We start from the raw sequence: 24,038 nt of genomic DNA, 5'->3' as shown, positions 1-24,038 counted from the left end.
AGGTCGGGGCGTGGCTCGTCCCCGCCCATCGCCGCGGGCGGCTGCGCGTGCGCACTGCGTCCCTGCCGCAGGGATTGCTGGGCGGGGCGACGCGAGCCTACGCCGAGCGGGAGCGGAGCGGCGCGGCGGCTGGGAACATGTGGCGACCGGTGAGTCCCCGCTCGACACGGCCCCGCGCCCCGTCCCACGGCCTGTATCAGCGTCCTGCCCGGGACCGTCAGGGCCCCGAGACCCGACTCCTTGCACACGCCAGAGACGCCTCGTCCCGGGCCGTGTGAGGGACCCTCTCACCCCCAGAGACCCTCCGCGCCCGTCAGGGACCCGCAGGGCTCTCAGATACCCTGCCCTTCGGGCTCCCTTTTAAACCCCCAGACCCTGTTGGGGAGACGCTGGGTGCCGCTCAGGAGCCCACCGAGAGCGCGCCTTCCCTGCACGCCCCGAAGAGCTCTCTTCTCCTCAGAAGCACTTTCACGGAGCTAGGAACCTGTCTCAGAAGCCCTCTCGCTTTATCCCCCATGGGCACCCCTTTCCCTGAGAGACACCCTTTCCCAAGGCCGCTGCTAACCATCTGCCCGCTTCCTGGGCTCACGGACACCCCTTCTCCCGCCCCCGTGGCCGCCTTACACCCCTCACGGCTTCAGACTCGGCCAGAATCCAGACCCGAATCCCTCCCTGTCTTTCCTTTACTGCTCACTCACTGGAGAACCCGTTTCCCTGGTCAGCAACCCCTCACACGGTGCTGAGCTGACGCCTGCCCCTGCTTCTCCGGAGCTAAGAGGACTTTGAGGGACGTGAGGGGTGGCCATCGCTGGTGGGCTCAGGGGCACCCCCCCCGCCCCCGCCCCCACGTCAGGCCTTCCCACACTCGCGCCCCAGGCTGCCCGCTCGACTCGTGCTGCTTGTGACCCTGAGAACAGCAGATGACTTTCCACTCCTGTTCCTTGGTTGGGCCTCCCATCCTGTTGCATCAGTGGCATTAGGGATGGCACCTAAACCGTGGCCGTCATTAGTGACCTGATCTTACCCCCTCCGGCCCCCTCCCCCAAGAATCTGGCCCTTTCCTCATAGAGCTGAAGACACTGAGGGGGGTTCATCAGCATTTTCAACTGGGGGTTTTCTGTAGCGCGGGTCTGTTGCCAGGAAGCCGAGCCTTGTAGACTTCGATACTAAGGACAAATGAGTTTCCGTGGACCTCGGTGGCTTGTGGCTCCAGGACGGAGGGGTGTTCGTGGGCTGAGGTGATGAAGCAGGTACTGTGACAGTCAGGCAGAGACACCGAGTTGGCCTTTAGGGCAGCACTTGACAGTTTATAAAGCTTCTTCACTTATTCAGATCACCAAATCCTCCAGATGAGGGGGCAGATGGGCAGACTCACACCCAGAGTGCGGCTTCTGAGTCCTGACAGGTCACAGGCCCTTGGAAGAGAAAAGGCTGGGCGCTTATGGCGTCCAGGCCCCTCTCCGGGCTCCTGCTCCTACCACAGGACCTTTCTGTGTCTTGCTTTCCTCCTGCTGAGGTGCATAGGGCTGCTGAGCCTGCCGTTAACGGCCTGGGTTCCTGTGGGCTTTCTGTCTCAGGAGCCATTGGGAGACGGCGGTAGTTCTTACTGCTGTGGGCTGGCTTGTCTGCAGTGGCGTCTCATCTTCCTTCTAATTTGCCATCTGATCTACAGGCTGTTAGAAAAGCACAGCTCCGCGGGTGCCTGCCCCCTGACCACACAGCCCCTGCTTCTGTGTTGAAGTACACACGAAGCGTGTGAGCTTTGTAATGTCTGTTTGCGCTACCCCTCACTTTTGTTTGCTGCTTTGTGGTTGTTAGCTGAGTTCCAATGAGCCCTCGGTTTATGCAGACATACTCTAGGAAAGCGTGGGAGGCGGCGGTACAGGAAGCCCATCTCACCTTGTCCAGACTGGGGCTTTGGGAGTGAGGGGGTGCTGGGGGGCGTGTTAGCCGGCCCAGCAGGCCTGGCCGGCCGGGGCGCACACCTGTCTTGGTGAGAAGGTGCTGGTGTGTGGGAGGGCATCCTGTCTCCAGGCCTACCCTGGTGCTCAAGTTCTGGGTGTGGTCTGAGTTATAAGTGATGTGGTAGAAATTGCCCTGGGCTGGTTCCTGGGAGGTGTGGCTGCAGGCTCGGCCCTGCATGACCTCCTTGGGCTTCGGAGATGTCTCCTGTATGATGGGGACCCTTTGGGAAGCACTGGGCATCCCACACAGGAAGGAGCCTGTGGGTCCCGGTGGGGGCTGTGGAGCTGTCAGCATGAGGCCTCACCCCTGGATTCCTGTGCAGGGCCAGGCTACTGCCGTCTGGCCTGACTGTGGCCTTCCTCCCGCCTGTTGCTCAGCTAGCCTCCTCGCTCGGGCCCCGTGCGCTCTGGCTCGTTCTGTGCTTAGTAATGCTTATCGCAGGTCAGCAGGCCCTGTGGAGTTTCTGCTTTGTTTAGCTTGTGCCAGGGCCTAAAAGTACAGACCTGATGGAGGTGGGCCCTGCTCAGTCATTCCTTGTGATAAGGACAGTGGGAGAGGCATGTATCAGGTGTGGGTGGGGGCAAGACGGGAACGCTGGTGAATCAGGGCGGTGAAGGGCATTCCGGGCAGGACTGCAGCCTGGGGAATGGGCCTGGGTCCGCCCCTGCATGGGCTGTCCAGTGTCTACTAGGGGGATCTTTGTCACAGGAGTGTATCTGAGGGGTCCGTGCTGGGGATGCCGAGACAGCCAGGGCCCTACTGTGTGGCGTCCTAAGTTAACAACAGGAGGCGGTTCCTGAGGACTCTGGTCTGGCGCCCCACCCGAGCCTGTGGGAGCCCAGCTGTAGTAGCCGCCCAGCTTTTGTTGAGCACCTATTAAATGCCAGCCCCTGAGTGAGGTGCTTTATTTGCACTATCTCTCACCTTTGCAGCCTTGCAGAGTGGACACTATTACCTCCTATTCAGACATGAGAGGTGTTGGGGGTGGTGGTCACCGGGCTCAGGGTGAAGGAGCAAGGCCCGTGGACCAGACCTGTGTGCTCCAGCGCAGAGTTCGGCACTCAGCACAGGCTGCTCTGAGTTCTGTGCTGTCTGTATCCCGTGTGCTCTCGCTGGGGCCACTGACCAGCTGGCACCTGGCGGGGGCTGTGCCCCTCCCTGGTGGGCCTTCTCCAGGTGGAGGGACTTCGAGGTGAGCCCTCCCAGGGGCACCTGGGAGTCGTGTGATGGGGCAGCTGGGCCGTGGGCTTCGCTTCAGCGTTGACCTGACATTCCCTGAGCCGGAGGCCTCCTGCACTGCTCTCACAGACTGAGGCACGTTGCGCCTTTCCTCTCCTGAACGCTTGCATCTCAGAATGCTCATGGTCGCCTCTGGCCGGCTTCCTTCTTAGTCTGCTGAGGTGCAGCTTCTGAATCGTGGGCCCCAAGGGGGGTTTGCAGTTTGCAGCAGACCCCACTTGGCTGGCCTTTCAGTCTGTGTCTCTTCTGTTCTGCATATAACCCATCTCTAAGCTTTTCTTTTCATGTGTTGGAAATAGTGTCTTCTGGGCAAAACAAACCCCCTTTTTCCTGCTATTATAAAAGCTGTGGGGAGCTATTATAACAGAGTTCAACAAGTATGTACTTTTTGTTAGGTGAGGTGGGGGCAGGTTGCTGGGAGGAAGGTAAAGCTTTGGGGACAAGCCAGTGGCTCAGCCCAGGAGGAGGAGGGCCTGGGAGAGGCTGGCCGCTCCTTGACCCTACGTGTGGGGGTGACCTCACATGTGCGTCTCCCTGCCTACCGTGCACACAGCTCGCAGTTCTGTGCTGTGTGGGCCGTGGGCCAGGCCTGCTTCCCGGGCAGTGGTCCCCACGTCTTAGACAGGGAAACTGAGGCACAGAGAGGGAGGTACGTGCTGGAACCAGACTGCAGTGCCAGCCCGTGAAGCCTGGGTCCGGTGTCTGCCCCTCGCTTCTCAGCCTGGGCGGGGCACCAACTGGCTGGTGTGGAGCCATCGCCCTGGCCTCTGCCCAGGCCATGCCAGGAACATCCCTTCCACCGAGTGTGACAACTGACCGTGTCTCTAGACAGTGCCCGATGTCCCGGCACAGAATTGCCCAGGTGGGAAACCCTGCCCCAGCTCTGAAATGCCACCTTCCCAGCTGGGACTGCGAGCAGAGTGGCTGATGCCTCGTATCCGTGTCATGAAAACATCTAAGTGTAGGGACAAGCTGCCAGAATGGTTCCTTGACAATTAATTACCCAGATGCCCACCACCTTGGTCTGCTCATTGTTAATATCTTGCTGTAGTTTTTCTTGCTGTTAGAAAATATATATTTTTTGTTGTCATTGGACCATTTGACAGTAAGTCACAGAAATTTTGACACATAACCTCTAAACAGTGTGTGTCCCCCAAACAGGGCCATTCTCTCAGGTAACCATGGTAACCTTGTCATGCTGCAAACACTAACAGTACAGGCAGGTCGCGGAGGTCTCGGCCACCGCGACAAAGTACATATCGGAATAAAGCCAGGCACATGAGCGTTTGGTTTCCCGGTGCCAACAGAAGTCCGTGCATACTACACCGCAGTCCGGGATGTGTGCGGGAGCGTCATGTCTGAAAAATGTTTCATGGCTAAAAAATGCTCCCACCACCTGAGTCTGTTGGGAAAATGGCAGCAATAGACGTGCTCGATGCTGGGTTGCCACATGCCTTCCGTTTGTAAAAAGTGCACTATAGCGACGCAGTGAAGGGGCATGCCCGTGGTCCCCGTGTCCTGTCCGTATTCAGACTTGTCTTCAGATCGAGGTTGGGTTGTGCTTTGCACTTGGTGTCCATCTGTCTGGCCTCCTGAACTGCAATAGTCCTCCCATGTTTTTCCCGTGATCTGCTTTGTATCATCTTGCTATGAAAAGTTGCCATTATTTACAGCAGTGGAGAGACCGGACACGTGGCTGTGCCCAGCACCAGTGGTTCCCAAGTCCTGAAGAGGCCAAGCTGCTGTAGAGAGAGGGGGCCACCCTCAGATCTGCTTGTTGGGGTTTTCTCAGGGTCACTGATGACGACTGTTGAGCGTGGCAGCTGACAGCCATAGTCAGTTCTTATTCAGATCAGAATCACAGCAGAACCCTCACAAGCCAGGGGACAGTGGCGTCACCGGCGTGGCCTCGGGTCATCTGCCCAGCTCCTCATGCTCGCCCCGAGCCCTCTGACTGGGCACTCACCCCCACTTCCCACAGGGCTGATGTCCCCCACACACTATCCCTCCCTGCAGGAGCACCCGGTGAGGGCCCTAGGGATGCCCAGTCTGGCTCCAGCTCACTTGGCTCCCCTCTTTTCTTTTTGGGCAGCCCCCCGCAACTCCCTCCCCCTGCACGTTTTTCAGCCACAAGCCTATCTCCTCAGCAGAATCGCCCTGTACCCCCCTGGCTTTGGGCTGTCCCTGACGCTGTGCCCTCTGCCCAGGAGGCCTTGCAGTGTCCACACAGCAGTCCTGCTGGGCTCGCTGCCAGGCCACAGGATCCCCCCCGCAGCCCATGCTGTCCCAGCCTGCTGCATCTGTCTGTGGTCCTGGGCACACACGAGGCCCTGTCAGGCTGGTCCTCCTGCAGGGCCTGGTGGATATGCGCAGAAGGTGTGGAGTGGGGAGGGGTCTGCAGGGAGCCTGGGCAGAGCTGCATCCCGGGGTCCAGCGGGGCTCACCGATCCTGGCACATCTGCTTGTTACAAGCCCCATCTTGTCAGGTGATGTGGCTGGGATCCCAGCCTGGACCCAGCCGTGTCCTGAGCAACTGTCCAGCTGTGTGCACACAGATAGCGTCCCCTGGGCCTCTTCTGTGTGCCTGGCATGGCCTGTGTGCTGCCAGGTGGCCACAGGGAGTGCAGGTGAGGGATGTGCTGCCTCCCCTCTTGTACAGAAAGCCTAGGGGCTCGGGCCCCCGAGTCTGCCCGCTGCTGGCCTCAGGCCTGCCTGTCCCATTGAGGACCTGCCCTCGCTGTGTGGCCTTGCTGGGGGGGTTATCTGTCCGCCCGTCCTACTCATGGGACAATAGGTCATGGACCTTTTCCTTTGACTTTCGTGTGATTTTGCCGTCCTTGGACTTGTCTTCACAGTGTACTTTGGCCGGAGGGACTGGAACATCCGCCCCTCATTTGGCCAAGTGTTCACAGTGGTAGTGTTAGCATCTGTGCTACAGCCGACTCACTGAAATGGCTGCCTTTCCCTAAAATCTAAGATCTGCAGTTGGGTATCATGGCTGAGAAATTTTTTTATTTATTTATTTTTTTATTGGGGAAGGGGAACAGGACTTTGTTGGGGAACAGTGTGTACTTCCAGGATTTTTTTCCAAGTCAAGTTGTTGTCCTTTCAATCTTAGTTGTGGAGGGCGCAGGTCAGCTCCAGGTCCAGTTGCCGTTGCTAGTTGCAGGGGGCGCAGCCCACCATCCCTTGTGGGAGTCGAACCAGCAACCTTGTGGTTGAGAGGACACTGGCCCATGTGGGAATCGAACTGGCCACCTCGGTGTTATGAGCATCGTGTTCTAACCAATGAGCCAACCAGCTGCCATGAGAAACTCTTAAGATGCATAATTCAGATAAGATGGGGAGACCAAGGTTGCCAGTGAGCGCAGGAGAGCCCCGCACGTCCACACGGCCTTTCCCACCCTCCTCCGGCTCTCCACCTCCGGGGCCACTGTAGCGGAAGTCCCTCACGCCCCCACCTGCACTCAGGGCCAGGTCTGTGCTCCCTGCGGCGGTCTCCCAGCTTCCTGATCGTGTCAACGAGCGTCCTTGACACTTGTTCCTGAAATGCAGGATGCCTTCCTAAGGCCGCTGGGCAGTGCTGTCAGCAGTAGGAAATAGTAAAGGATGGGTCCCAGGACCCCAACAGAGAGAGTGTCAGGGGCAGGGACAGAGGGGATATTCAAGGGCAGGCATTTCTTGGGACCTGCTGCAGTGACCGAGGTGGAAGCCCCAGTGCAAACTACCTGCAGCCGTTCCCTCTCGTGACGCTTGGAGACCAGCGTCCCTCCTGCAGGTGCAGCTTTCTGCATTGCTAAGTGCCACACGCAGGTCAGGAGGCACTGGCATGCTTTGGTGACATTCGGGTGGAGGCCATGTTGCTGCCTCATGTGACCCTCTGCCGTTTGCTCACTTTGCAGTCTCAGCTTTGTCACTTCTCCTCTGTCCTGCGGCACAGCAGGCTGAAGCTCCAGCCGTCCCCTGCTGCCGTCCTCAGGAGAAACCTCAGGGCCCCACCTGCACAGTGGTGAGTTCTCTGCAGCTGCAGTCACACACCCCCACCCCCTGGGCACATGCCCCGCCAGGCAGAGCTGGACTTTCTGTACTCCCACCCCAAGGCGGGATGTGTTTGTTCCTGGGTGTGGTGGGCTGGGACCCTGACAGCGGCGTGGGGAGTGCACTGCAGCTAGAGCTGCATGAGCCGAAGAAAAGAGTGGAGGAGGGTAGGGCCCAACCAAGACGCAGGGCAGCAAGAGATGGGGGAGGAGTGTTCAAGGCCTGAACCAGTGGGCAGGATGGGTGGGGAGAGGGCTGCCTGTGAGACTCAGGCCTGGTGACACAGTGGCTGGGGACAGCGGGCAGACATGTGACAGGGCGCTGGGGCTCCTGCTGGGCCAACACGTCCTGGGCTCCCTCTGGATTGGGCTGCTTCTGGCTTGTCTTGAACTCGTACTGCATCCAGTGTGTGTTACCTGCACATTTCGTCGGGGCTCTGCCATCCTGCCACTTGCAGCCAGCTGGGCCGCCAGCAGGTGGACGGTGCAGGAACTGCAGCGTCAGTAACCCTGGTCCCATGAATGGATTTCCCACGAAGCCGAGGAGCTGCTTTTTCCATCCACTGGTTTCCTGGTGACTGTGGGGCCCAGGCAGGGGGACTTGGATGAGAGCACGCTGGTGCCTGACCACACAGTTGCCTGCAGAGGCTCCAGCACAGCCTCAGTGCCTGTGGGGTAGGCCCGGATCTCGCCGCAAGCGCCATGCAGGCTGGAGGGGCGCACGGGAAATAATGGGGCCGTGCCCGTGTCCCTCCAGGTCCTGGAGGCCGCAGCCCCTGTGGAGGAAGGTGCTGTCCGCCACGGCCGTGGGGGCGCCCCTTCTGCTGGGCGTCCGCTACTTCACAGCCGAGCCGCAAGAGAAGAGGAGGATGCGGCTTGTGGCGGACGGTGCTGGACGCTTCTGCAGGTGGGCAGGGCAGCGCAGCGGGCCTCTTCCTGTCAGGGTCCTTGCGGGCATACTGCAGCAAGCCATCCACACTGGACGCAGCAGTGGCTGGCTCACCAGCCATCACAGCTGTGCCCGGTCGTGAGTGGGTTTTCTTTCATAATGAACGTTCTAAAAGAATGAAAAAGAAACTGTACCCGGTTGTTAGGGCTGAAGCCCGCACCCCAGCTCTCAATCCCCATCTGTCCTGTCAGTGGTGTTCAGGGACCAAGGGGAGGAGTGGGTGCAGCCTGGGAGTTGAGACTCACCTGGTGGCCACGCTGCACGAGCCCCCCTCCGCCTCCAGGCACCCGAGTGCTGGCCTGGTGGAGGCTGAGGGCGGCTTCTGCTGGCAGGTCTCTGAGGGTCGGCCTGAAGATCTCCCTGGACTACTGGTGGTGCACAAACGTCCTCCTGCGAGGGGTGGAAGAGGTCTGTTGTGAGTCCTGGGCTGCAGCCGGGCAGCTGTACAGTGTGTGGGGGTGGGGGTGCCCTGGAGAAGGTGGGTGTTGGGGGCACTGAGGAGGCGCCTGCCCGCCCCCATCCCTTCCCTTCATGCCTGTGGTAGAACAGCCCGGGGTACGTGGAGGTGATGTCTGCATGTCACCAGCGGGCAGCCGATGCCTTGGTGGCCGGGGCCATCAGCAACGGGGGCCTGTATGTGAAGCTGGGCCAGGGGCTGTGCTCTTTCAATCACCTGCTGCCCCCAGAGTACATTAGGACGCTGCGTGTGCTGGAGGACAGGGCCCTCACGCGTGGCTTCCAGGAGGTGAGCCCTGCTCTTGGGGGCACAGAGGCTGAGGGTGGGGGCTCTGGTGGTGGCCCCCATGCCACCCTACGTTCCCTCTCCCGTCAGGTAGACGAGCTGTTCCTTGAAGACTTCCAGGCCCCGCCCCACAAGCTCTTTCAGGAATTTGACTACCAGCCAATCGCTGCTGCCAGCCTGGCCCAGGTGCACCGTGCCCGGTTGCATGATGGCACCGCTGTGGCTGTGAAGGTATGTGGGGCCCTCCTTGCACAGCAGCGGGCCGAAGCAGTGGTGACCAGCCGGGAAGTGCACCAGGCTGGGAGGTGGCGCAGGCCTGGGCAGTGGTGGCAGCCGGTCCTCCCTGCACCCTTGCCCGGTGCAGGTACAGTACATCGACCTGCGGGACCGCTTTGACGGGGACATCCACACCTTGGAGCTGCTGCTCAGGCTCGTGGAGTTCATGCACCCCAGCTTCGGCTTCAGCTGGGTCCTGCAGGTAACCGCTGCCCACAGGCAGGCCGGGGAGTGCAGCCCTGCACAGACCAGCACGTGCTGCCCCCAACTGGACCCCTAACTGCCCGTGTGGCCCACAGGACCTGAAGGGGACCCTGGCCCAAGAGCTGGACTTTGAGAATGAGGGCCGGAACGCTGAGCGCTGTGCGCGGGACCTGAAGCAGTTCCACTATGTCGTGGTCCCCCGTGTGCACTGGGACACATCCAGCAAGGTGGGCTGGGCCGCCTCTTGGGTTGGGGTGTACAGGCCTGAGCTCAGCCTCTCTTTCGCCCCCAGCGTGTGCTGACAGCTGAATTCTGTGAGGGCTGCAAGGTCAATGACGTGGAGGCCATCAAGTCCATGGGGCTGGCCATGAAGGATGTGAGTGCTGTGTGTACAGAGCAAAAGTGGAGGGAGGGAGGGAGGGGAGTGCCTGTCGTGTGCACACCTGAGGATGCAGGGGTGACAGTGGTACAGTGCTGTGCTCTCCCCAGATAGCAGAGAAGCTCATCCAGGCTTTTGCTGAGCAGATATTCTACACAGGCTTCATCCACTCCGACCCCCACCCTGGCAATGGTAGGAGAAGCCCCCGGGGGCGGGTGTGGGTGTGGGCTGGCCTGAGCCAATGTGCTGTGTCCCTAGTTCTGGTGCGGAAAGGCCCGGATGGGAAGGCACAGCTGGTGCTGCTGGACCATGGGCTCTACCAGTTCCTGGATAAGAAGTAAGCTTGACGGGGTGGGGGCAGGCCCTGGGGCCCGGCCTCCCATGCCCTGGGTCTCTGGGCTCAGTCTGGCCCCCACAGGGACCGGTCAGCCCTGTGCCAGCTGTGGCGGGCCATCATTCTGAGGGACGACGCAGCGATGAAGGCAAACGCGGCAGCACTCGGGGTGCAAGGTGAGGCCGGGTCGTGTTGTGTGTGGACGTGGCGGGGCGCACAGCCTGGCTCAGTCTCCCCCCACACACACACCCAGACTACTTCCTGTTCTCCGAGGTGCTCATGCAGAGGCCTGTGCGCCTGGGGCAGCTGTGGCGCTCGCACCTGCTGAGCCGCGAGGAGGCGGCCTACATGCAGGCCATGGCGCGGGAGCACTTTGAGGACATCATGGCTGTGCTCAAGGCCCTGCCGCGGCCCATGCTGCTCGTGCTGCGCAACGTCAACACCGTGCGTGCCATCAACACGGCCCTGGGCACGCCGGTAGACCGCTACTTCCTCATGGCCAAGAGGTGGGTGTGGCCGGGGCGGGGCGGGGCCAGCCGGGTGGGGCGGGGCCAGCCGGGTGGGGCGGGGCCAGGCTGACCTCCTCTCTCACAGCGCGGTCAGAGGTTGGAGCCGCCTGGCAGGCGAAGCACAGCCGAGTGTCCACCGCGCCAGCCTGCGGCGCCATGCCAGGGTGGTCTGGGAGACGCTCAAGTTTGAAGTGGCCCTGAGGTGAGTGGACAGGAGGGGCCCAACGGGCAAGGGGCGCCAGCGCCTGCTCCCTACGGACCTGTTCCCCCTCTCCCTCCTCCACCGGCCCACCCAGGCTGGAGACCCTGTCCATGCGGCTCACCGCCCTCCTGGTCCGAGTGCTGGCCCACCTGGGCCTCATGCCCAGCACCGAGGAGCTGTACGAATACCTGGAGACCTAGCGCCTGGGTGCAGGTGGATGGCAGAGCTCGCCCAGGACTGGCAGTGCTGGCCAGGACTGGAGGTGGACGCCCAAGACCTGGGGCACCAGAGCAATTGCAGCCTGGAGATGGGGGACGCCCAGGGGCTTTGACCATGGCCGGGGTGATGAGTCCCAATGACCACACGCTCTTCTCAAATCAAACAAATCTTTTTCCTTGTCTTTTGTACAAAAAGGGAGTGTGGCAGGGCACAGGGGCCCCGGTGGTATCCAGTACCAGGGTCTAGAAGTGGGCGGTGACACGGTCGGTCTCTAAGAGGTCATCCAGGATCTATGGGAGAGGCAGGGAGGGCAGGTGGAAGGCAGGTGAGGGCAGGGAGAGGGAGGGTGGGGCCGGCGGGGCGGGCGGCTCACTCACAATGTCGGGCGTGGTGCCGATCTTCTTGGCCAGCTCGCCTCGCTCCATGGTGCTCAGGTACAGGTAGCGGTTGAGCAGCTCCCCATCCAGCACGTTCCGTACGGCGTTCTGTAGTGTGCGCCGGTCCACGTGCAGCATCCTGGGAAGCCATGCAGGCCATGGGGAGCATGCAGGCAGTGGGGAGGCAGCAGGGACCCGGGGGCTGATGGCAGGGAGGGGGCGGCCCACTCACCGGAAGGCACGGGGGTTGAGGCCGGCATGGTGCGGCAGCATGGTGGTCAGCGCATTCTGCAGCATCAGTAGCCGGCGGTAGGTCTTCTCCTGCATGGGCAGCAGGAGCCCGATGCCACCGTCCAGTGTGGCTGCAGGGCGCACAGTGTGAGCCAGGCTGACCACACAACACCCCCCCACACCCCCCTGCCTCCATCCTGCCCCGAGGCTCACCAAACCACGTGATGTGCTTGTTCTCCCACACAACCGACTTCTTACTGGGCCCCTCGCCAGCCCCTCGGCATGGGGTCCTCCAAAAGGTGTTCACGTGGGCGCCCACGTGGAAGTCCGCCCGCCGCAGCAGGCGCATGCCACCAAAGCTCTCCTTGGCTAGGCCAGTGGGACATCAAGTCACGGCTGCCTCATCCCGCCCCACCCCGCCCCGCAGAGGGGAGGAGAGAAAGTCCACTCACCTTCCGGCAGGTACATGTACACCATCAGGTTGCGGTCCCGGTCAGACACTGGAACAGAGCCCAGTCAGCCCTGGCCACCCCCAAGTGTCAGGGGCCCGCCCCCAGGCCCACCTGCGCTCGCTCACCCAGGAAGCCCAGCTGGGCATTGTCCACCATGAAGTCCACGCTGTACACTTCTAGGGGCTTGGCGTCCTGGGGACGGGTGGAGGGACATCAGGCGACTGGCAGCCAGCAGCCACTCCACCCACCCAGCGTGTACCCAGCCCCGCAGGTACCCGGGACACAAGGCTCAGTGTCTTGCTGTCCTCTTGGTAGCGGAGCAGTGAGATGCTTTTCATGACATCAGCGGCCAGGATGAAGTTCTTGACGCTGATCATCTGGTGGATGTACAGCTGGGTGTCGATGAAGGCCATGCCCGTCAGCTCACTGGCACGCAGGCTCCACAGGAAGATCTGTGGATGGCAGAGGTGGCAGCTGGCGGTGGGCCAGGGCAGGGCGGGCAGGCAGGCAGGGGAGGGGAGGGACGCACTTTCTGGCCGATGGCCGACACCAGGTGGCCGTTGCAGTGGCACAGGGCGGTCACGGGCCCCTTCTGCTCCTTCTCATAGAGGACCTTGAACTTGTTCTTGGTCAGGGGCTGGCCAGGCTCAGGCACCACCTCGATCACATCCATTATCAGGATCTGTAAGCAGGGAGGGCAGTGGGTGACATGGGGACGGCACAGGCCACTGTGATCCTACCCCGCTCGTCGGCCCCACCCGTCAGCCCCTTACCCGCCCACGGCAGGTGACCTCCTCCCCTTGCATGAGGCAGGTCCCAGCGGCCACGTAGCCCTTGAGGCCGGACACAGTCTCCTCGCTGCGCAGTGACACCGTCTTCATGCACGTCACGTGCTCCCACTCCTCCAGCTCAATCCTGCATGAAGCTGGGTCAGGACGCAGTCGCGGACATGCCCCAGCCCCACTGGCCCCAGCCCCACTGGCCCCAGCCTCACCTGGCATTGGGGATGGCCTCCCAGCTGACCGGGGAGATGAGCTGGATGGAGAAGGCCTCCTGCTGGGGGTGGATGTAGCGGTCATCTGCAGAGACAGGGGCGGTGGTCAGGGGGCCGGGGGGGAGGGCAGCCCCAAAAGGAGGCCCAACTCTGGGCGCCTCCCACCTCTCTCGATGGTCTCGAACTCCTTCTCCTCGCCCGTCATGCGTGGGATGCGGGAGCACGGCGTGTTGGTGCTGGTGGCAACAGCATACACCTGGGGGAGTGGAGGTGTCACACACGCCGGAGGCCAGGCCCAGAAGGCCCCTGGCCTTGAGGGGGTTCTGACCTTGGACTCCACATGGTAGGCCACGTAGTGGGCTGTACATCGGAGCGGAATCTTCCTGACAGGCCACGGGGCATCGTAGGACAGGTAGGCAGGCAGGACACTGATCCTCAGCTCACCCTAGGGGGGTGCAGGGGTCAGCGAGGCCTGGCTCCACTGAAAGCAAAACCAGTAACCCCAGGCCTCGGCAGGCTCCTTGGGGCCAGCCCTCAGTTCTGCTGGAGTGGGCTGGGCCAGGGGCTGTGGCTTGCTGTGCCTTCTCAGGTTCACCAGGGCTGGGAGACAGTGGCCCACTCTGGCCCCACTGGTGTGTGCACAGCTGAGGGTGCCCCTGCCAGGGCCCAGCCACTCTCCCTCACCCAGTCCTGGGTGTATCAGCACCGCTGTCACCAAGGCTTCAGAGTGGCCTGAAGAGATCACTGCTATCACCTCAGTGACAGATAATGAGTGAGAATCAGGCCGAGGCGCAGAGCAGTGACTGGACCCCGGCCACCCAGGCAGGTGCACTCGTGGGCTGCAGCCTCTACTCCTGACCCCCAGCCTCAAAACCCTGGCAGCATTAAGCCCCGGGTTTCACTTCTGGACAGCCCTGTCCCCAGCAGTCGGGGGCCTCATTTTTGGGGCCCCAGCACCTGCTCCTGCCCTGGGCAGCATCAGCACCTGTCATTTGGAGCTGGGCCAGGCCCCTACCTGTCTGTTGAAGTACAGGAAACCGCGGGGGCAGTTGACATTGTGAAACGGGGCGAAGGAGTCGATGGGGCCATCGATGGCCATAGGATGCAGCCGCAGGGCGCCCCGGCCTGTCACCAGGAGCCAGTGGGGCGAAGGACCGCAGATGAACACCTGGGGGTGGCACCGTGAGGAGGCCGCAGGGGCAAGGCCCCACCGCCTGCAGACTCCCCCAATGCTGCCTGCCTACCCCCGAGTAGCCGTAAATGTCTTCAAAGTAGCGGAAGCGCGCCACGCGCCCGCGGGCCCCTGCCCCCTCCTCGGCAGCGCCGCCCTCTGCCTTCTTCTTGGATGGCTTGGGCTTCTTCTCACGGAAGTTGATGTTGTGGGGAACCTGGCGGGGGTGCAGCGTGAGGGCTGGGACTCCCGTAAGGCCAGCCGGCCCGCCCCCTGCCCTCCACACCACAGCACCTTCTTGAAGCGGACTTTGAGGTTCCCCTGGCCAAGCTGCGAGTCATGGGGGAAGGCCTCGTAAACGAGCAGCTCCTGGTCCACGTGCACCTGGGGGCCAGTGATGGGTCAGCAGGGCAGGGAGTGCGGGCACGGGGCACGGGGCAGGGAAGTACATGGACAGTGGCGCTGGCCTGTGCTCACCAGCAGGTAGGGCCTGCTCTGGCGGCTCCCCAGGGCCACCAGCAACACCTCCTTGACGAGGGGCAACTCCCCCTGGCGCGTGGCCTCCTCCTTGCGGGCCTCGCCCTGTGTGGTAGGCTGGCCGAAGGAGCTGTCCACCAAGACCCGCTGCCCCACAGGGAAGTTCTTCACCAGGAACACCAGCCGCCAGTCAGGGAGCTGGTAGATCTGTGGGGCAGTGGCAATTAGCAGGGGTGGGGCGGGGGAAGGGTGGGGCAGGGGGTGGGATGGGTACACAGGGCATCACCTACCTCCAGGGTTCCGTTCTCCCGCACCAGCAGGCACCAGTGGGTGGGCTCGGCACGGAAGGGCGTGAGGTCCCGGTCCGCAGGGGGCTGGCTGCTCCTGCGGGCCTCCTCCTTGCTGGGGCTGAAGAGGGAGCCGGAGTCCCCATACAGCATCTCCTCCTCGTCGTCCACAGTGGGGCTGGGCGGGCAGACACGTCACGGGTGGCCTGTCACAGGGACCCCAGCCCCCAGCACCCTGGCCCTGCACACACCTGGTCTCTGAGCCCTGCCCCTCTGCGTCGGAGCCGCTGCGGCCCCCCGGCTCATCGCGGGCCCCGCCCAGGCGGCTCTCAGTGGTGAACATGCCGCTGACGTCTCGGTACACGCACAGTGTGATCACCTTGGACTGCTGCAGGGGGAGGAGGCGCAGGCTCAGGGGAGAGGCAGGGGCGGGCGGGGCAGGCACCCAGCGGCCAGGGGGTGGGGGAGGGAAGCCTACGTGGTGCAGTGGGGGCTTGTGCAGCGCCAGGCGGTGGTGGCGGCCCCCGTATGAGTCGCTCTTGAGCAGGAACATGGTGACCTGACCCTCAGCACTCATGATGACCACGTAGGGGTCAGCCACGGCACACTGCACGATGGGGGAACCCAGGTCGACCGGGATGAAGTGCAGCTGGTTCACTGCCGGCACAGGGCTGTCAGGTCAGGCCACCCCCAGGCTGTCCAGCCAGCCTGCCCGCCCAACCACCCAGCTGGCCCACCTCCTTCCAACAGGCGGATGCCCAGCGGTGACACTTGCACAATGTAGCGATTGTCCCCAATGTTTCCGGCAAAGACCGTGGGGCCCTGTGTGGCAAAGCCGCTGGTATCCAGCTCCATGATCTCCTGCCCAGTCTGCAGGATCTGTGGGTGATGAAGGGTGAGACGCACCCCTCACCCAGGAGGTCCCTGCCCCAGGTGACTGGGCCCCACCCCTCACCATGGTGGAGTCTTCCCGGCTCAGAATAAGGAACCCATGTCTTCGCCCGTCGTCATCTGTTTCGGGGGCACTGGGCTCCTGCTCTGCACCCTCGCCCTTGGGGAGCTCCTCCTGTGAGGGCAGAAAGAGCAGAAATCCCACCACCCACCCAGCCAGGGGTACTTGGAGAGCCGGGGAGCCCCTCCACCGAGCCAACAAGCTTATGACACACCCTCTGGTCCTGGCCCCACTGCCCCAGGCCGCCACACGCAGGCAATGCCGGTCATTGCCCCTTCAGGGCCTCCTTGCCATTGCCAGCCTGGGGTACACATACCTGCTCCTTACGCACAGGGGCAATCACTGTCCACATGTCATAGCAGCCAGGAAGTTCAAAAGTCGTCACCACCTGGGGCCGGATGCTCTTCTGGAAGGACGATGGGGCGTATCCATCTACCCAGGTCCCCCTCCCCAGCCCCGGAGGCTCCACCCCCGCCCGCCCCCACACACCTGCAGCACTGACAGGGCCCCGTTCTTGCCGTAGCCAGAGCACATCACAATCTCCAGATCTGGCTCGGGGCTGTTCTGAAACTGCAAGGGGCCTGGGGTGAGGCCGGGTCCCCACCGTGCAAGCCCTGCACCCCACCTCTCCCAACCTGCGTACCTCTTCAGAGAGGAAGGCAGGCTCGCCCATGGCAGCATTGGCACAGGGTCCAATGTTGAGGATGCTGTCACACACCTGAGGGTACAGCAGTGGTCAGGCGGGCAAGCCAGCCAGGGAGGCGCCCCCTCTACACACAACCTCACCTCAAAGGAGTAAGTGGCCAGCTGTGTGCCCGACTGGGCCTCGCTGCCGTACACCTCAATCTCATCCACCTCGTCCTGCGCCACCGACTTGCCCCCTGCAGCACCGGAAAGCACATCTGAGCTGCCCCGGTCAACCAGCCCCAACCCCCATTCCCATCCAACCCTGTGCCTCACCTGACCAGCCCACTGTGGAGTCCATTCGCTTCTTCTTTGACGGAGGCTCTTCCTGTGAGGCAGGAGGGTACTGAGCATCCCTGAAGCCACCCCGCACAGGGCAGGGCCCCCACAGCCCCAAGCACCTACCTTGTCAGCGGCCTCGCGGACGGTGCTGGCCGGGGCCTCCTGCAGCTTCTCTGTGTACTTGAGGAGCAGGGAGTTGCCCAGGCGCGAACCAAGGAACAGGTACCCAGGCTCCATGGTGACCATCTGAGAGTGGGTGGGTGGTAAGGGCAGGCGCAGGCGCAGGCCCAGGCCCAGGGCCACCCACCCAGGCCCCACTCACACTGCTGGTGAGGACACTGGCGGCAGCCTTGTCGAAGTGGAAGGCGCGGACACTGCGCATGCCGTCGGTGATGAGGGTCAGCACGTAGCTGCCAGGAGGAGGACGATGAGCTGGGGCAGTGGTCGCAGGGGCGAGGTAGGGGACTCAGGACACAACGGGGCACAGGGTTCACTGAGGGGGAGACTCACATCTCGCCACCCTTGAGGGAGATGACCATCTTGTCGTAGGAGATGAAGGCCGCCTGGGCACAGTCCAGGGTGATCCGCACGCCCTCCTGGGTGCCTGTTGTGGCGGGTGTCAGGCCGACCCAGCAGCCACACGCCAGCCCTGCCTCAGACTACCCACAGCCCCGCCCCCACCCCGCACTCACGCAGGGGAAAGGCGGTGGTGCCGGTGGTGAGGCTGTTGAGAGCCACGCCGTAAGGGGGGACACTCTGGTTCAGGTACAGCAGTGAGTTGACAGCAAAGACCACCACCCCACCTGGAAAGGAACAGCTGGTGGGCAGGGCTCTGTGCCCTCCATGCCACCCCTCTACTCACACAGCCCTCACCTATGGGCTTGGGTACAGCGAGGGCCTGGGTGCAGTCGAAGGGCAGACTGGTGAGGGACCATATGACGGGATGAACCTTCTGTGTGATGTTCAGTGAAATGGCCACGATGGAGCAAGTGTCCTGCCGCACAGCGACCCGTCTGGGGCAGGAGCAAGTCGGTCAGCAAGGGCCAGTTCCCATCCCCATGAGGCTGCTCCTGCCCCCTCACACAGGCCCACCCACTCGCAGGGGACCAGTCCCCACCCACGAAGAGACTGCCAAGTCCCGCCCTGCCACAGGTCCTGCCCCCTACAGGCCGGCCCCCCCAGGGAGGCCGCCACAGCCCACAGTGCAGGCCTCACCCGGGCCAGGTCTGGTTGGGCTCAAACAAGATGAGCAGGGTGGGCTCGTAGTAGCCGTGCAGAAACTGCAGGTCCACGATGTTGAGCAACTTCTCGTCCAGCGCCCGCACGTCGATGATATAGCTGGGCAGGAAGCTGGACCTCTGCCTGGGGGCCAGGGGCTTCAGCGGCGGAGGTGGAGGCACCTCGGCTCTGGCAGCCCCCCGCCACGCCCGGCCCCACACTTACCCCTCGCCCATGAGCCCCTCGTGCTCCTCGGCCAGGCTCTCCCTGCGGAAGGGCAGCACCACCAGACGCGTGCCATAGATGAGCATGGCTGCACAGCGTCCGTCAGGGTCCACACGCACACGTGGCGTGTGCACGTTCTGCACAAACCCGTCCTGAGGGGCAGAGGCATCAGGTGGGAGACACCGGGAAGCAGGAGGGCACGGGCTGGGCGGGAGGGGCAGGGGAGGGTAGCATGGGGCACAGGCGCGGCTGGGCCTACCCGCAGCTCTGGCTCCTCAAAGTAGTGCAGAGACAGCGTCTTCAGGTCGTGCGTGCCCGGGTCGTACTCCACCACGGACAGCTGGGGACGGCAAGTCACAATCGCACCCACCACTACGTACCGCCGTGCCGGGGATCCCCACCAAGCCTCCAGCACCTGCGCCCCCCTCCAAGCCCACCGCCCACCTTGGCATCCTTGAAGCTCAGCAGCAGGGCATCCCGCTTGGCACCTGCCAGCTGCACGCTGGCCATAGACATGACGTTGCCGAAGAAGGAGAAGGAAGCCACCAGCTCCAGCTTTTCTCGGTGCTCCCGGTGGGACTTCCCCTCTGGGGGAGAGGCCAGTGGGTACAGGTCTGGTTCCCACCCCAGCCACCCACAGCCCCAGGGGCATGGCCAGGGTGGCCACCGTGTGCTCACCTGTGCTCCTGTCATTCTTGCTTGGAGCCTGGAGGAGGGAGGAAGAGGAGAGAGAGTGAAGCGCCACACTGCTGCTGTTGGCGGCCCCACCTCATGGAGGGCAATGGGGAAAGACCACCCAGGGCTGGCTCTGCCACCAGCAGCCCTGACTGAACCCTCACTGCTGTGGGGAGCACATGACCAGGCACTCCTGGAGACAGCCATGCACACCCCAGTCCAACGTGGACAAAGTCACACTCACATTGGGACCCCAACCAGGCCACAGGCTTCTCCTGAGGAGCCCACCCTAACACGGGGAGCACTCAGGGTGAGAGGCTGGCTGGACAGCTGCTCTGTGCACCCCAAACCTGCCTGGCTCTGCCCCACAGAAGTGAAACATGTGACCACAAAACAAAGGATAAGGGGTACACAGGGCTAGAGCCTTACAAGGATTCATGTCATTTGGAGCAAAAGTACTCATTTGAACTAGACTATCATAAATCAGAGGCCTGCTGTAATTGCTAATGTAACTCGTTAGAAAATGACACAAAATGCATAAAGAAAAACCTACAGAGAAGATAAAATGAAATAAAAATACCTGATTAATCCAAGACAAAGTAAGGAAACAGGAAAAATAAAGGAATAACAGAAAGACACAGAGTGAGATGGTGATTCAGACCCGACTGCGTAGAAAATCACATCACATGTAGACAAGCAATTCAATGAGAAGACAAAAGCTACAAAAAAAAACAAAAAAACACCCCACTGTTTGCTACTGAGTCACTTTAAATATAAGGGCACAGATTTTAAAGTTATTCCATGCAACAATAAAAAGCTGGGGTAGCCACGTTACTGTTGGACAAAGTGGATCTTAAAGGCAAAATATGCTAGAGATAAAAAAGGATATTTCATGACAAAAAGAACAGTTCAAAAGTAAAGCGTTATTTTAAATTGGTCTTCCATGTAGCTAATAATGCAGCTTTAAAGCATGTACGCATGTGCGCGCTCACACACACACACAAAACACACACACACACACACACACAAACCTCTTGATACCCCTGTCGGGCAAGTACACCACCTTGTTCATCTTTAAAACTGTCTTCGATAGTCTTAAATTTTGGCTCTTCCATGTAAATTTGAGAATCAAATGACTAAATCTAGTGAGAAACTTTATTGTAACTTTGAGACAAAGAACACTGAATGTATGGATTAATTTGGGAATGGCTGACATCTCTACAACAATGAGACTTCCCATATAACCATGATATACAGAGGGTGCCAAAAAAAATGTATACACATTTTAAGAAAGGAAAAAACTATTATTAAAATTATAATACTCAATATATACCGATAACAAAAGATGAATACAAGTCATGTGTACACATTTTTTTGGCACTCCTAGTATTTTCTATTAACTTGGGACTCTTATTAAAATTTTTAAAAAGTGCTATATATTTTTTCCTCGTAAAGGTCGCAGGGGCCTTTCTCGCTGCTAGCTGTCACACTACACCTGCCCCGGGCCATGCACTTGCCTATCTCCTACACAGCTTCTCCATTCTCTTCCCAGACCTCACAGAGCAGAGGCCAGGTGTCCCCCACGGTCTGGGCTGTGCCCTGCTCAAACTCCCAACCCACCCACACTTGTGCAACCACGGGAACAGGCTGTTTGAAACCTCAGAGCAGTCTGTTCTGCAGTGATGACCAGACTGGTCCTGAATGCTCTCACCCACTCAACGACCAGCCTCCAGCTCTCTCTCCATCTCTTGCTGCCTGACGCTTTACCTTCTCGTGCAAGAGTTGGCAAACTTTCCTGGAAAGGATTAAGGAGCAAATAACTGACTTAGGGTTTTCAGTCAATCTGGTCTGTTGAAGATGCTCCTTTGGAATTTTCACAACTTGTAAAGATGTAGAAAGCGTCCTTAGATCTCAGTGAGCTTCGGACAGCAAGCCCCCACTTCAGGGGCGCAATGCCTTCGGTGCACAAATGTGCTACTGTCTCGCTCATCTTAAAACAAAACCTTCTCCAGCCAGTTACTGTTCCATTTCCTTTCTTCCCTGTGCACAAATCTCCTTCCAAGAGCTGTCCATGTTCACTTGACTCTCTCCTCTTCCACTCTACACTCCAGACCAACTTCGCATGGCCCTCCCCACCCTCAGCTGCTTCTGGCCTGTGCACAGGCTGTTCCTAATGCCTGGAGCACTCTTCACTCCCCATCCGAGCCTGGCTAAGTCTTTCCCCCCCTTCATGAACAGAGAAGAAGCTGCCTCTTGCAAGAAGCCTTCTGGCCTAACTCTCATGCCTCCAGCAATCTAAGCATCCTCTTTCCTCTACTGATGAGTTCATCACACTTTACTAAAACTGCTGCCAATGTCCTTCCCGTGACAAACTCCTACTCTGCCTCCAAGAGGCTGTCCTGGTCAGCCCGCTGGGAACACACTGCCTCCTTCATTACCTCTTCTGTGTACTTAGGGAAGGCACCCTGCCCCAGCTTTCTGCAGGTTTTGTTCTCCAGTGTATTCCTACTACCTAACACACAGCAGGTGTTCACATCATTTAACCGGTGAAAAACAAAGAGCAAATAAGATGCACGAGGGCAGGGCTCCAAGCCCACAGGAGCGCACCGGAGGCGGAAACATGTAGCAGCGGCGAGAACAGGTCCTGGACACAAGCCCTGGACGTGTCCGGTCGCGCTTCTCCGTCTGCCACTGGGCAGCCATCTCTCCGAGCTGTCGGGAGGCCGGCGCGGCCCGGACCTACCTCGGCGTCGCGGTTCAGGCGGTACACGTAGAGCTGCGAGGTCCCCGCCACCACGAGGTTGCGCTCGCTGTTGTTGAAGAAGTTGCAGTACATGGAGAACTCCAGGCCGGTGGGCGGGTGCGCCTGCTTGTACACGGCGTACATGGCGCCGAGCCCGGGCTGCACGGGGCCGGAAGGCGACAGGATGAGTGGGGCCGCCCGCGCCCGAATCCCCTCAGCCCGCCGTCCGCCGCCCGCCGCCCGCCGCCCACCTGGCAGTTGGAACCTGCTCGCGGGGGACCGGGACGTCGATGAACACCCTCCGGCCGGGCCCGGAAGCTGAGCACCGAGGTTCCGGTTCCTGCGCCTGCGCAGGCCCGCCACGGGGAAGCGGCTGCCGGGGGCGATAGCTGCCGGCGGCGGCCAAGGGTAGCCCAGCGGTTTCGCGTCTCCGCGTGCAGAGCCCCAAGAACCCGGGCCCCACAGCCTGGGGAACGAGGGGCTAGGCTGGAAGTGCGGCGGGCGTCCGGCGGCTTAGAGCCGGCTGGGTCCTCTGCCTGACCCCGGATGGGGTGCACGTGGAGAATCTCCCCATAAGAGACGAGTCTCCTCCACCAACCCCCCTTGTAAGAGGCGCTGTGCCAGGAGCTGAGATTCGGGTGACCCAGGAGAGCCTGAGCCTCCAAGTGTGGGGCTGGGAGGGAAGGACGCCGGGCAAGTACCGCCAGTGTGGAGGAGGCTGGACCAGTCCCGCGCTGTGCAAGCTTCAGGGACAGATGCTGCCTCCTGTCTCTGCTCAGCGTTCTCTCCGCAGAGCGCCACCACCCCTACCACCACCAAAATACAGGCACTGCAGGCGCACGACCCTCCTAGCTTCGGTGGCCAGGTGTCCTCCAGTCCTCCCCTCTACCACGTGAGCCCCTCCCCCCAGGGCAGCGATTTTATCTAGATCTTGCGCCCTCCTCAGGTCTGGCACAGTTGCCCACCTCAAGGTTCCCGGAGCCAGGACCTCACCTCCCTTGGTAGAGACAAGCCCAACACACTGAGACAGGCCTGGGCCTTAGAAAAGGAATCATAAGAAAACGAGGACCGGCCTGGTGCCTCAGGTGGTTAGAGCACTGCCCTCCTAAGACCTAAGGCCCGACGTCGCGGGTTCAATTCCCACATGGGCCAGTGAGTTGCACCCTCTACCACTACGATTGTGAACAGCTCTCTCTGGAGCTGGGCTGCTGGAGGTTGAGCAACCAGAGGTTGCCGTGAGCCGCTGTGTGCTGCCATGAGCACACAGCGTGAGTGGCCGGCAGCCATCGTTGGTTGCCATGGGCTGCTGTGTGCTGCCGTGGGCTACTGTGTGCTACCAGGAGTGGCTGGAAGCCAGTGTGAGCAGCTGGCAGCCAGCGAGAGCTGCCGTGAGCTGCTGTGAGCAGCTGACTGGCGACCAACTGCCTCAGCCGGGAGGCAGGGAGCTGTGTCCTATACAACTAGACTGAGAAACAACGGCGTGAACCGGAGTGGGGGAAAGGGAGGTGGAAGTGAAAAAAAAAGAGAAAGTATGGTCACACCCAAGAAAATGGCATATAAATGTGTGTTTCACCCAAATTGGCCCACTTGCTCACGTCAGCAACAAGGCTCCGCGTCTGAACTGTGGAGCAACACACAAAGGCACCACTTGGATGCCCAGGCAGGTGTGTGACCCCTGCGCCACATCAACCCCCTTCAAGAGTCCTAAGAAGTCCTGTTGCCAGAACCGTGAGTATGTGCTAGAGAAGGCAAACACTAAATAACATCAGCGTCTATGTCAGATGGACACTCACGGTGCCCACATCACAGGGCATCGGTGACAACTGAACAAGTCAGTGCCCACAGCACCATGAGACTGGAGCCTGGCAAATGGCGAGTGCCCTAACAAATGAATGACAAATGAATGAGAACTCGTCTGGTAGAGTGGTGGTCAGTGCGGAGAGAGCCAGAGACCCTGCAGCACAGTCCTGGGGAGGGCAGCAGAGGGTAGGGTGCAGCTCCAACCCAGACAGAAGAGAGGAGAGGGTGAGCAAAGGGGCTGGGAGGTGGCAGGGCCAGCGGTGGATGGCAGAGGTTGGCTCGCCTGGCGGATCCTCTTCCCCACTGAGGTGAAGGGAGGCTGTTAGTGGAATCGCCTGGGTGGGAGGGTGAGGGGCTGGAGGATGGGCCAGGCTGGGGTTGGCTGCCTGGAAGCCCAAGCACTGCAGCTCTGTTG

The 24,038-nt window shown here is 61.0% G+C and overlaps 2 protein-coding genes across 11 annotated transcripts; one reads left to right on the top strand and one right to left on the bottom strand.

Annotated features, from left to right (window-relative positions):
- The first annotated feature begins 6 nt into the window (after positions 1-6).
- ADCK5 (aarF domain containing kinase 5) lies at positions 7-11,222 on the top strand. Of its 9 annotated transcripts, XM_019717130.3 has the most exons (15): positions 7-149; positions 7,107-7,213; positions 7,999-8,148; positions 8,523-8,598; positions 8,735-8,935; positions 9,023-9,163; positions 9,297-9,410; positions 9,508-9,639; positions 9,705-9,788; positions 9,902-9,983; positions 10,050-10,128; positions 10,210-10,301; positions 10,379-10,631; positions 10,720-10,836; positions 10,931-11,222. In XM_019717130.3, the coding sequence occupies exons 1-15, from the start codon at positions 138-140 to the stop codon at positions 11,034-11,036; spliced, it is 1,746 nt and encodes a 581-aa protein (XP_019572689.3). In that variant the 5' UTR covers positions 7-137; the 3' UTR covers positions 11,037-11,222. The 9 variants fall into 9 exon arrangements, 7 of the variants coding, with proteins under 7 accessions (XP_019572689.3, XP_019572688.3, XP_074172691.2 ...); XM_019717129.3 differs by having other exon boundaries at positions 9,902-10,128; XM_074316590.2 differs by lacking the exon at positions 7-149 and adding an exon at positions 1,096-1,250 and having other exon boundaries at positions 9,902-10,128.
- On the bottom strand, positions 11,206-22,233 carry CPSF1 (cleavage and polyadenylation specific factor 1). Of its 2 annotated transcripts, none has more exons than XM_074316513.2 (38): positions 22,075-22,233; positions 21,824-21,982; positions 19,084-19,111; positions 18,850-18,992; positions 18,665-18,745; positions 18,406-18,557; positions 18,178-18,324; positions 17,836-17,975; positions 17,655-17,765; positions 17,473-17,566; positions 17,285-17,372; positions 17,086-17,208; positions 16,957-17,008; positions 16,783-16,877; positions 16,640-16,714; positions 16,486-16,566; positions 16,313-16,402; positions 16,000-16,110; positions 15,782-15,923; positions 15,523-15,701; positions 15,296-15,432; positions 15,048-15,222; positions 14,758-14,964; positions 14,575-14,664; positions 14,354-14,497; positions 14,125-14,277; positions 13,438-13,554; positions 13,275-13,365; positions 13,110-13,194; positions 12,889-13,030; positions 12,645-12,797; positions 12,391-12,567; positions 12,241-12,307; positions 12,116-12,163; positions 11,877-12,032; positions 11,665-11,794; positions 11,433-11,571; positions 11,206-11,345 (listed from the first exon to the last, which is right to left on the bottom strand). In XM_074316513.2, exons 2-38 carry the CDS (start codon positions 21,965-21,967, stop codon positions 11,298-11,300), a joined length of 4,335 nt encoding a protein of 1,444 aa, XP_074172614.1. In that variant the 5' UTR covers positions 21,968-21,982; positions 22,075-22,233; the 3' UTR covers positions 11,206-11,297. The 2 variants fall into 2 exon arrangements, with proteins under 2 accessions (XP_074172614.1, XP_074172616.1); XM_074316515.2 differs by having other exon boundaries at positions 21,688-21,982; positions 22,075-22,094.
- Positions 22,234-24,038: the final 1,805 nt, after the last annotated feature.

This window comes from Rhinolophus sinicus, chromosome 6 (genome assembly GCF_057876585.1).
Source record: "Rhinolophus sinicus isolate RSI-liver-muscle chromosome 6, RSI-T2T, whole genome shotgun sequence".
NCBI lineage: Eukaryota > Metazoa > Chordata > Mammalia > Chiroptera > Rhinolophidae > Rhinolophus > Rhinolophus sinicus.
Note: the sequence above shows the minus strand (reverse complement) of the source record. Positions and strands in the feature narration are given on the sequence as shown.